This window comes from Ylistrum balloti, unplaced genomic scaffold (assembly GCF_031769215.1).
Source record: "Ylistrum balloti isolate Yb309-2 unplaced genomic scaffold, AGI_CSIRO_Ybal_v1 Utg369870, whole genome shotgun sequence".
NCBI lineage: Eukaryota > Metazoa > Mollusca > Bivalvia > Pectinida > Pectinidae > Ylistrum > Ylistrum balloti.
In genome coordinates this window covers 572,219-585,181 of record NW_026782013.1, presented here as the reverse complement: position 1 = coordinate 585,181, position 12,963 = coordinate 572,219, and the positions used below count along the sequence as shown (strand labels likewise).

The following is a 12,963-nucleotide window of genomic DNA, read 5'->3' as shown; positions in this document are numbered from 1 at the left end:
AAAGAAAGAAAAATTTCATTTTTCTTTGAAATGCAAGCAAGATCAAAATCTTTATGAAAAATGCTTTGTAAATATTGAGTGTTCTGGACATGTACTTTTGTAGTACTGATGACCTCTCTCTGGCCAGAGCATTTTATAATCATGTATGGTCCTGCACTTATTCTATAGCTGACCAAAGTGTAGTTTACGTCCGAAGATCTCCGCTGAAGATCTTGCCTGCAACAAACATGTTGTTTATACTCTCAGACTGGTGGTGTCTTGAACATGTTTTCGGCCCTCTGATCATACCTGGGGTAAACAGTCTTTGGCCTCAGACTTGAGATATCACACAGTTCTGCTCTCATACTGGTGTCATAGTGAACTTGTACATGGTTCAATTCTGAATGTTTGTGTGATCACTGTCAGACTGGCACAGACGGCTCACTAACAACCACATTGCGCATCTTATTCTTTTTATCTAGATGCATATCATGATAGCCAGCCCTTGGCAACTTTTTGGGAGGCAGGTATGATTTATCTACATAGTCTATTTGTGGCTTTTTACCAGGCAGTATTGGGCAATCCTTGTCAGCAATGACATGCTCTGGGGAGCCTCGTTCATTCCAGGAAATGCTGTCGGGATAGTCTTTGGTTTGGGAATTATATATGGGATAATTATAAACAGCGCTAACCTCACTGTCAGCACTACCAGTTGTTGAAGAATCACTAGAGGTCAGGGAGGACTGTGACCCAACACCATTGGCATTGACATAAATAGGTATCTCAGCCTTGGTATCCATCTGTCGAGAAGAGGCAGCCTTTCCATGACTGTTGAAGAGCTTTTTCTCATGGGGAAAAGGAGTACTCCCATAGATAGGGCTATTTAATGAACGATCATCCTCACCCTCACTGATATGAAGTGGGATCAAAGCTTCTGTATTTTGAGGGTCCTCTTCCTCACTACTGGCCCCGCCGACAGAGTCCATGCGTAACACTGGTATAGCAGTAGGTGAACATCCATTATATGGGGGAGGAGGGTCAAATTTGTCCTTGGGTTTGGCCTCTTTGGATGTTCCAGGTTTGGCATCCTGTGGGATACTCTGACTGCGAGATGACCGGGGTGAATTAGGATTCCCAGGACCTGTGGAGGCACGGTTGTTAGGATGTTTCCCACCTACAGACACTGCTGAGAGTCGGTTACGTGAGTTTGCCTGGGAGGGGGAGTTATGTTGTGGGAGTCTGTTGAGTGGATTACTGTAGATCCTCATGTTAGTGTTAGGGTTGACAGGCATGAAGCTTGTCTCATCTGTTTGAGTTTCCTAAAATGCATAAAACAGCTAGATGATAACAGCACACAAGTGATAGTTTTATGTAATGGATAAAACAGCAGTTTCATGGTTTTTGAAGCTGGGAATATAACAAAAATTCCATGTCAGGGATATAAAAACAGTCTAATGTCAGGGATATAACAGGGATATGACAGTAGTCTAATATCAGGGATATCACAGTAGGTTTAATGTCAGGGATATCACAGTAGTTTAATGTCAGGGATATAACAGTAGGTTTAATGTCAGGGATATCACAGTAGTTTAATGTCAGGGATATCACAGTAGTTTAATGTCAGGGATAAAACAGTAGTTTAATGTCAGGGATATAACAGTAGGTTTAATGTCAGGGATATCACAGTAGTTTAATGTCAGGGATATAACAGTAGGTTTAATGCCAGGGATATCACAGTAGTTTAATGTCAGAGATATAACAGTAGTTTAATGTCAGGGATATCACAGTAGTTTAATATCAGGGATATCACAGTAGTTCAATGTCAGGGATATAACAGTAGGTTTAATGTAAGGGATATCACAGTAGTTTAATGTCAGGGATATAACAGTAGTTTAATGTCAGGGATATAACAGTAGTTTAATGTCAGGGATATCACAGTAGTTTAATGTCAGGGATATCACAGTAGGTTTAATGTCAGGGATATCACAGTAGTTTAATGTCAGTGATATAACAATAGGTTTAATGTCAGGGATATCACAGTTGTTTAATGTCAGGGATATCACAGTAGTTTAATGTCAGGGATATAACAGTAGTTTAATGTCAGGGATATCACAGTAGTTTAATGTCAGGGATATCACAGTAGTTTAATGTCAGGGATATCACAGTAGTTTAATGTCAGGGATATCACAGTAGTTTAATGCCAGGGATATCACAGTAGTTTAATGTCAGGGATATGACAGTAGTTTAATGTCAGGGATATCACAGTAGTTTAATGTCAGGGATATCACAGTAGGTTTAATGTCAGGGATATCACAGTAGTTTAATGTCAGGGATATAACAGTAGTTTAATGTCAGGGATATAACAGTAGTTTAATGTCAGGGATATCACAGTAGTTTAATGTCAGGGATATAACAGTAGTTTAATGTCAGGGATATAACAGTAGTTTAATGTCAGGGATATCACAGTAGTTTAATGTCAGGGATATAACAGTAGTTTAATGTCAGGGATATAACAGTAGTTTAATGTCAGGGATATAACAGTAGTTTAATGTCAGGGATATAACAGTAGTTTAATGTCAGGGATATAACAGTAGTTTAATGTCAGGGATATAACAGTAGTTTAATGTCAGGGATATCACAGTAGTTTAATGTCAGGGATATAACAGTAGCGAAGGATACAAGATTAGTTTGTGTTATGGATTTAATTTGAAAAGGTTGACCTTTGATCCTTTAAACTTTATATATGTCCAGCAAAACTAATCAAGTGGGGGTATAAATAGTACTTACAAAGTATCTAGAGAAGACAACACAAAGAATTAAATATCATTCTTAACATCCAAATATATTCCTTATAAACATGTCACTGATCAGGCTCCCACCTTATGTATGTGTTCTGTCAGAGCTGGTGGCAGGGTTTTGATCTTGGGTGCGGTTCCTCCATCTACATCGTCCATCGAGTTAAGGAGGCGGTAACTAGGGGGAATGTATACCTGACTATCTAACTTGCTGTTTTTGCGCTTCTTTTCTTCCTGGCGTTGAAGAAACTGTTCTCTCCGCTTCCTAAATTCAAACAAGACACATTACAATGTCTTTTCTAACTTTTATGTATCAGAGTAGAACTTTAAATACACCTATTATGTTTTATACACACAGATGTACATATAATGTGAGAATATTTTGCCTATATTTAGAACAATTACTGTCAAAAAGTAAAGACGAGACTTCAATGTTAATTATGAAAGTTTGATACGAACATCATACGAGTACTTACTTAGCCAGGAAGTAGGAAGCAATACAAATGCATACAAAAATCAATATGCCAATCACAATTCCTATAATGGTTATGGTCCGGTCCTTCTCATGTGCCTCAGGGTCTGTAAAAAAGATAGGACCACAAAATAAAACATCTCCCACAACCAACTATGTTGTAATACACATATTAACATTTTCAGTTCTATTTGAGTTATTTCCCCCTTCTCATATAGCAGTATCCCAGTCTGTTACAAGTAGGTAAAGAACAAAACATTGTTGTTTTTTTTTTTACAGTAGAAGGAGTTGTAAATATCCCTCAAGATTACCTCCCGACAGCAGTTATATAACTATAACTCACACATTACCTCCCTTAAGTTGTATAACTATCCCTCATAAATTACCTCCCTTCAATTGGTCCTATCTTTCAAAGTTACCTCCCTTCTTTAGTAACTAACTCCCCCTCTTCCCATTACCTTCAGTTGTAACTGCACCACAAATGTTACCTTTATTATACATTATCTCCCTCATCTACTTGGTCATTCTAAAATAAGAGTTTACTAGCAAAAATCAATATGTGTATATATGAGTACATGTAATATAAATTTACAAAAAAAACAAAATGGAAACAAATTAATAAGAGTTTAAATCTGGTTATAATATAAGCAGACAGATCTGTAAGCATCTAGATGACCTACTGTATTTTGATGAATAACTGATGACAACATAAATGGAGAATTTGATATTCTTGTACAAGGAAGCCAGCAACTATAGAAAATCTTCACACTCATTTTGACTGATACTCTTTGTAGTTCCACCCCACCCCCCACCCTATCTCTAGTAAACATAATGTTTCTCCTCCTTTCTATATCTAGTAAACATAATGTTTCTCCTCCTCCCTATATTTAGTACACAATACAGAATTCCCCTTCATGTTGACATAATGGTTTTCCCATCCACAATGCTGTTTGAACATTGTGGTTCCTCCCTTGATAAATAATGATGATGACTGAACTCAGATGAGAATACCCGGTACTGACAATATAGCAGCAGAGGTGATCATTTATCAAATGTCTAGGAGCTTAGTTAACACTAATGTGTAAAAATCCAGTGTACTAAATACAAAATGTCTACAACACTGTTAGTGTGTGGAAAAAAACATACACCTCTCTAGTCAAAGACCCTTTTACCCTAAAGCAAAACACAAAACAAAACAAAAATAACGAAAAAACGTCTAAGTCATTCACAAAGCCAGGTTCTTCCTGTAAGTATGAAGAATGATGAAGACCTGAAGTCAGCAGGTTTGTGTGACTGTGACTATGAGAGATTTTCTCTCTATCAGTCAGCAGGTTTGATAGTGACAGCAAGAGATTTCCTCCCCATCTGAGTCAGCAGATTTGTGTGATGATGACAACAACATAGTAACTCTCTATAAGTCAACAGGTTTGTGTGACTGTGGCTATGAGAGATTTCTCTCTACAAGTCAGCAGGTTTTCAAAGCGTTGGCTATGAGATTTCTCTCTACAAGTCAGCAGGTTTTCATGGCGTTGGCTATGAGATTTCTCTCTACAAGTCAGCAGGTTTTCATGGCGTTGGCTATGAGAGATTTCACTCTAGCAGTCAGCAGGTTTGTACATTATATATAATGAATACAGGATTTATGTTCTACTAGTAAGTAAATCTGTTTAATGATGAGTGATTTTCACCTCTGATATTATTTTAGTCTCTATCAACGGATAATTTCATGTGAGATGTGTGGTAGTATGCATTAACAAGCTGGAAAAATTACATTTTTTCAGATGTTTACTTGCATTTAACCAACCATAACCAATGTCCTCGGTACATCATCATCTGTATATAGTTTTATTCTGCTTAACTGATTCTATAACAAAGAAAAGGATAGTGTATCTCCTCACATTAGCTAACATACTAGTTGCTCTTATGACACCTTTCTTTATTTGGGAAATTAAATCAGATAAAATATCAGAACAAATCAAATATTCTTTATTCAAGGAAAGTGATTTAATCATATCAGCCACTTCTCATTTCTATAACTAATATTCACCAGCTGTCAGCAGGTTCCTAAATCCGTGTGCCCACTCCTTTCCTCGACAAACACATGTAACGTTTTATTTCTCTTGGCTATGGCTACCTATGATTAAACATCACGCTAACTGACTGACCCTCCTGATACCAATAAACATTCATAAACTGTGAATTTAGTCGCAGGCCGAGTCCATGGAGTTCCAGACAACAAGGAAACAGCCATATGGTGATGTTGACCAAGACCACTATCTGTGTACTTGAAGAGTTCTGGAGTCTGACATGTTGACAGTATCTCAGCATACTGATCAATCAGCTGACACACAAGGTAATTTGTCTAAAGAACAATGATTCTTACTAAAACCTGATTTTAGTCCTCAAAATAAGTTTCAAAGAGGAGTTATCTCCCTTTATATACAGCTTGGGTTCCTTGTATCAGTGCAACTATGTGCTGACCTTAATTCATAGCCAATTAACTATATTTAAGATGATGGTTATCATCCCAAACAGTTCATCTTCTAGCAGCCAAAACAACTTACAACAGATAGAGAAATAATAAGCTCTAAACTGACAGCAGCAGCTGGGCTGCACCAAAGACAAAACATTATAGGAACATTCTACACAGGCCATTCTGTAATAGTGCTATGTTTTCTGTGTAAATATCATTTGGAGGGTCCAACATTCCAGATTTTATGCTAATTGTTTTCAAAGAAATGTTGTTTGGCAGCTTGCAATGTTTTTATGTGGCCAATGAGGTAGACAGTGCACTCAAGCCTACAGTGTAGTCCAGCACATCAGGAAATAATTGATACATGTGTAAACATCAAGATGTGATATACATCTTTAAACAAGGTTGGTGTTTTAAGAGCTGCATAATCGAGGACCAATATCTATTGGAAAAGGGTTTTTGGGCGAGTAATGAAACTGACATGTAATTTCAATACCACCATTTCAACAGTACTATGGAATTATTTCTTTAAAATGGACAATATCTTAGAATTCAAAGATGCTTGAAAAAACATTTACCAATTGGCAGCAAAAAGGAGACAATGTTCACTTATATAGCATTGACAATTCTGGAGTAGGAGTGGTGTATGATAGCTTTCTTAATAAATACAGTTCTATTGAATCAGGGCCCTAGAGAAAAAACAATTACACACAGCTTGCTAGCCAGTTATCTGTACAGTTTGTATATTGCTATAGGATTTTATCCAATTTGAAGAGAGGTGTATCCCAAGAGAGTCCGTGGATACAACCTGTCAGCATTGATTACTGGTAGTAACGGCTCAAGTGTTTCCCTAGTCTTCATCACAAAAATTGGCCACTTGATTCCAGGACGACAAATTTAGCAGTCTGCTATCCAACAGGATGATAATGACAGGATCGGGGATGTCAAATTACACGAGAGCAAGTATTTATATCCTTAACCTTTAAGCAATCACTGCTTTTTAAAAAATATGCCATAAAGATTAGAGTAAGTTGCACATTTTCCTCTTCACGCAAGTTATAAATAAGACTGCTATCATAAGCAGTATTTTTTGGGGGATAAATACAGTGAGTAATGGCTGATAATAAAGATGTAGATAAGATCCAGATTAGAGGTACTCTAGCAAGGATGCCTCTCTAATGTAGCAGCTCTTCATTTAACTGAGGTACACAATACCCATACACACTTATCCAAGATTCAAAGGTCACAAGAATCAAATGTGTCGTTAACTTTTGGTATTCACCATACAGCCATTGTTCAGATGAACAATATATATATACAGTCCCATCACAGTACGAGGATTGGTGTCTAAGGAGACATCTACAGCAAGGGTCATCTGAGGATGTGTGTCTGGGGAGACACCAACAGCCAGGGTAATATGAGGATGGATGTCTGGGAAGACACCAACAGCCAGGGTAATATGAGGATTGGTGTCTAAGGAGACATCTACAGCAAGGATCATATGAGGATGGGTGTCTGGGGAGACACCAACAGACAGGGTAATATGAGGATGGATGTTTAGAGAGAAATCAACAACCAATGTTATATGAAAACTGGTTTTACCACAGGCAGTATGATATAACAAGAGCATTCTTTTCTTGCTCCTGCATGGGTTTATCAGGTGGTATTCTTAACATTTGCATTGTAATTAGCAGGTAATTTAAAACAACACCAAAGTCTGTAACATCCTTGTAGAAAAGAAAACCACCTGTGCTATCTTGGCAGCACAACAATAATAAACCATTTCGCTGATCTTTCTTTGTAATACATTGTGTAAGCAATAGGTTGAAATCCACATGTACATGATCTTTTCATGGTAAATCAAGAACAAAAAAAACACTCGTACTTTCGTTGGGAATATGGGTACATCAATTTCTTTATATTACTATTTTTGACTTTACACTTGTTTTGGTCGTCGATGCAGGTAAGTTGCACGGTAAACATCACACCTAATTTTTCCTAACAAATAAAGCTTCTTTTTACGTGACACCATTAAATGTATTCAGCTTCTAAAAAATGTCTAGGAAGCAGTTACAACATATAGTTCCCCGCACAGCACACAGGGAAGGCGTGGCTCAAACAAAGGGGGTGTGACTAAGAGAAAGAGGTTGTGGTCCAGAGCAAATGGTTGTGTAATTTGGCAGAAGACACCCCATTATACCTACACAATGAACAGGTGTAATAAGGACAATGACAAACATTGTGATGAGGAAATAGGTGACAGAAAACATTGACAGAAATGACTTTACGGTAAAACATGACCCACCCAACCATTCCACGTCCCCTCAGCATGACAACTACACCCAATTATTAGCAAAAGCTCAGTACAATGTAACATATCCAGATGAACTGCTATCAATACAAATTACAGATATCTGTAATTAGGGGCATCTTCTTCAGGATTAACCCTATATCACTGGGATTTCATTATAACCTCATAACACTTATAGCCATATTTCATATAATCCTTTAGTCTCATCTTATCACTTTTACTCTGAGTTGTCTGCTACATGGGTGTGGCTATGACAACATGAGACAATATGGTAAATTCTCCACTGATACCTACCCTCGATATATGGATATACAAATGGGCTTCTGTACTGGCACCGAGTCCCCTGATGTGTTTGTGGACACCTAGCAGAGGCAACCGATAGAAAGGAAAGACATGAGTTTAAACCAATCACAGAAGGCATATATACAAAGAAACAACTGGATGACTTGTGTGCAGGCATCTCAGCAGGATTGCAAGCAGACCAATCACAGCACTGGTTCCAACAAGTCCAGGTCAAAGTCACACTCTAGGTCACAAATTATCGTAATCAGACATTCTGTGAATTATATTTTGCTCCACTCTGACAAAAAAGTGACCTTGAGAGACATTAAGGGTGACTCGGACTTGATGGATTGTTGGAAGAGTGCTGTGTAGGAAAACGTGCAGGGTTTTGTTAGCAGAGTTTAGTAGCCTTGACCAGACTGTAGGTGGGTCCATTCCTCTGGCAGTCATAAAATGTGGCATTCAAGTTCAATCCAATATACTCCCAAAGCATGCTCTATTGTAGGCTGTACAATCATTTGTTCCAAATCAATCCTACCTAGCTTCTCCATGCTCTAATCAACAATTTATTTGTGGATATTTCAAAGAACAGCTATTAAATAAACAACTATTAAAAAATAAAAAAAATAAAAATAAATTTGGTTGTTAACTTTATTAGTATTGTTTTCTGAATAAAACGTATCATGTCATGCTTTTCTCTCCATTATTTTGTCAAAAAACAAAATAGGAACCAAAAATACTCCACGTTGCTACCTGATTGATATGTGAGGCCATGAATAATATAGTTGGTGCAAAACTTGGCATGCTTGGTTGTCAAATGTCATGTATAAAATCTGCTTTAACATCTCCAATATCAATGGAATTTCAAATTTCATCATTTCATGCATCATGAACTTGATCTCTTAACACTTTTATTGAATGTCATGCATTAACAATTAAAAATCAATACTGGCAATACAATATCTTATACCACAGGAATAACTCAAAATATCTTCATTTTGAAAGTACAAATTTCATCAATGAACTTGTTATTTTTATTCTTCTTGAACTGGTTTGAAAATATTAAGCATGCAATCTTGCTTAAAAACTTCCTTCGAATATATCCCAAAAACAAAGAATTTCCTATCAAGCCTATTTGTGAAACAATTTCTGAATGTCATGTGAACCTGACACTTTCTTATGGTTTCTATAATGGATGATTGTTTTAATCTTTTGTTTCTGTTTCAACACTGTAGAGCCTGATATAACATGCTGTGAGTGCAGGCTGATTGAACTTGAATGCAGACATGAACATTGACAGGGATCCTTCCCTACCTCTCTGTACACTGGGCAGATCAGGCAGATCCGACAGTTGTTGGATGCGCTCTTCACACCGCGCGCCACGATAGGAATCTCTGCAGCTAAACAAATACACCATCACCCCAGTTAGCATTGTCATATACTCTACCTACCATCAAACCACTGCCTACCAATCACAGTATTTCACACTCATCATTCAATTATTTCAAGTTTGAATAAGTTCAGGACAGATCAATATGCAGATAACAGTTAATCCAAAGTTGTACTTTGCAAATTTTTATCATACAAGTGTATTATGGGAATTCTTATCATACAAGTGTATTATGGGAATTCTTATCATACAAGTGTATTATGGGAATTCTTATCATACAAGTGTATTATGGGAATTCTTATCATACAAGTGTATTATGGGAATTCTTATCATACAAGTGTATTATGGGAATTCTTATCATACAAGTGTATTATGGGAATTCTTATCATACAAGTGTATCATGGGAATTCTTATCATACAATTGTATTATGGGAATTCTTATCATACAAGTGTATTATGGAACTGTGATGGGACAAGCAATGGTTATGTTTCTATCAGGACTTACCCAAAGTCCCCCAATGTCATAACAATGTACATACTTACCTGTACCTTTAAAGAAAGCATTGTTTTAATTATGAAAATATGATGTACTCTTTATGACACCACTGAGGTGGTCTTGAGTTTACATTTCTAACCCCTAAAGGTAATTAAAAAGCATGAGTAAGCTGATTTCTAATGTTATGTATTAAAGCTATCTACAACATCTGCCAATATCCTATCACTTAACACTGTAAATCACGTTTCTCATTCACTATTTCTTCATTATTTACCAAATATTAGGCTTGTATTGTTTTTGTATATCATTAAGAATTTTACAATTCCAAATTGACAATGCCTTTATAACCTGTACATTATACAGACAGTACATTTAAAAGTATGACGACCCCCTGGGGTAACTGAAACATCATGATTTATGTTCTAGTCAGCTATTGTTTTGTTTCACTAAGATCCCTTATTCATCCCACCAATGCAGTATAGAGTACATGGTGATTGTCAGGTTCGATACCTGTACTTTACTTTTGTACGTCTCTAGGACCAAAGTATTCTCAGGTCTAAACAATCCTGGCTGTTTGTATAAATGTCACATAACAAGTAATTAAAATTCAGCCCATGTTTCATCTAATCAACAATTTACATCTCATATTTTCCCTTTTCTTCTCATTGTCATTCGAACTATGTCATAGTTGTTGACAGATCTATATTTAACGTTTATATCTTAAAATATCACTTCAAACGGGCTTTGAATTTTGTTTTCAACTTCAATCACAATCCTAGTCACTAACAACATAAATACACAAGATGTGATAAATGTTTTCAGGGCATATCAACACAAAATTTTCAGTGGACATACCCACACATCTATCTACAACATGACAATAAAACACAATACTTTATATATACACACTGCATGAAATTTCAACAGGACACACCCACATACCTATGACTTGAGATTTCCAATGAAACAGGTAATTAGTTATGTTAGAAAGTTACCAGCTATATACAGATTACTGTATGTGGGGTTTGAGTCACTTAATCATTTGATATTAGGTAAGCTTTCTATCAGCATCAGCTGAAAACAGTAACTTAGACTATAATTCTGTGGAATTCTTGTCAGTATATTTTGCTAGAAATTTAAAGAATAAAAATTAAAATTGTCAACAAAAATACCAGAAAAATATGAAGAAATGACAAATATGTTCATCCTGCATGCTCTCTATAAGAGAGGGTACCACAAGCCTGAGAGTCAAAGGCTCTCTGGAACCCTTCACCACCACAGAATAGCATAGTGTTTGTACACCTAGCAAATACTACATTATATGATAAATGTTACCTTCTATTTGATTATTGTGGGTAATGGTGAACACTTTGTCTCATATTGGTCTAAATTCTTTTTAGTGTTATGTACAATATAGTTACACGATGTGCATTTTTCTGATTATTTGAAATGTAAAACAAGGAAAAAATAATGGACAAAATAAAACTTCTGATCTTTTCGTTCTTTAAGAGAAAATACTAACAAAATAACTGATAACATTTAGGTGAAAACCATCCAAACAGTGTTACAAATAAGTTACAATTAATTAAAATGAACTTGGTATGCCAAGTTATTTCTCGTTAGACTGCTTTAGATCATAAATTTGTTGTTTCAGGAACACCTGTTTTATGTACTTTTAACTATCTCTCACTTGCTACTTTACCCTCTCATAATTCCCCTTCCCCTATCAATAGTCCCCCCCTCCCCCACCATTCCCCTCCCCCATCGCTACCCTCCCTATCACTACAATCCTCATCCTCTCCCTCCCATATACCATGGTATGGTCTTGCCAACTACAATGAAATTGGATACCACATTTGAAAATTTCAAAGTTAACATAAACAATTTTAGATTGAAATCGATATGTGCACTAGATGTAATGTTTTCAATAATTTTTGTAAAACTAGATCATATTCAATAAATGATGAGGTTGTTGAGAGAAGTGTTTGAGTTGGTGCCAATATGTACACAGAAATAAACATTAACACCTACCAGAGATATACTCTGACAAAGTTAATCTTATCTTTGATGTTCAACATCAATATTGCGCAAGAATGTTAAGTATATTTAACGAAACATGTGCTGTTACTATTTGTGATTTAAAAGTTACAGTTTTTTTTTTCACCATCAGTTGAAGATTTAGATTAATTTCTATCAAATTTTAAATAGTGCTTCTGTGGTGGTGAAAGGTGAAAGTTGAACACTGCAGACATGTCTGTCACTTACTGGCACTTGGTGACGTTCATGGATACTATGACACGACACTCTCCGGCGTTGAGACAGTAGCCAGCCTTCTCTGGTCCACATGGTACATAAGCTGGCGGATGGCTTACCACTGAAACACACATTAAAAAAATAAATTAGACAGTACAATTACTATCATTGAGAGATTGTGATATGTCTTTATTTCCTTGTGAGGAATATTCAAAACCTGTATCATCAAAATGATAATGCCAAATACAGGCAGCAACATGCCATCTACCATCCAGTTATTTCCAATATTGATGAAAATTATATACTTTTTATATATATATATATGTGTGTGTATGTAATAACAATGCTGGCTAACACATGACTTACTTACAAATGTAAGTTAAACAAAATCAGCCATTCATGGCCATAAACCCTTTGCATATTTCTTTACAACTTAGTATCCACATTGCTAATTTGCTTTCAGTTGATTGTACTTATATATTAACTATTTCTGACTGTATTTGAACTTTTCA

The 12,963-nt window shown here is 36.2% G+C and overlaps 1 protein-coding gene across 1 annotated transcript in view; it reads right to left on the bottom strand.

Annotated features, from left to right (window-relative positions):
• Window positions 1–401: 401 nt before the first annotated feature.
• Window positions 402–12,963, bottom strand: part of LOC132545973 (pro-neuregulin-2, membrane-bound isoform-like) — a 58,365-nt gene continuing 45,803 nt past the window's right edge. Inside the window, exons 5-9 of the mRNA XM_060209656.1 lie at window positions 12,464–12,572; window positions 9,627–9,712; window positions 3,251–3,353; window positions 2,859–3,039; window positions 402–1,298 (exon numbers count right to left, since the gene is read on the bottom strand). Coding sequence (XP_060065639.1) covers window positions 402–1,298; window positions 2,859–3,039; window positions 3,251–3,353; window positions 9,627–9,712; window positions 12,464–12,572 — 1,376 coding nt within the window. The remainder of the gene's footprint in view (window positions 1,299–2,858; window positions 3,040–3,250; window positions 3,354–9,626; window positions 9,713–12,463; window positions 12,573–12,963) is intronic.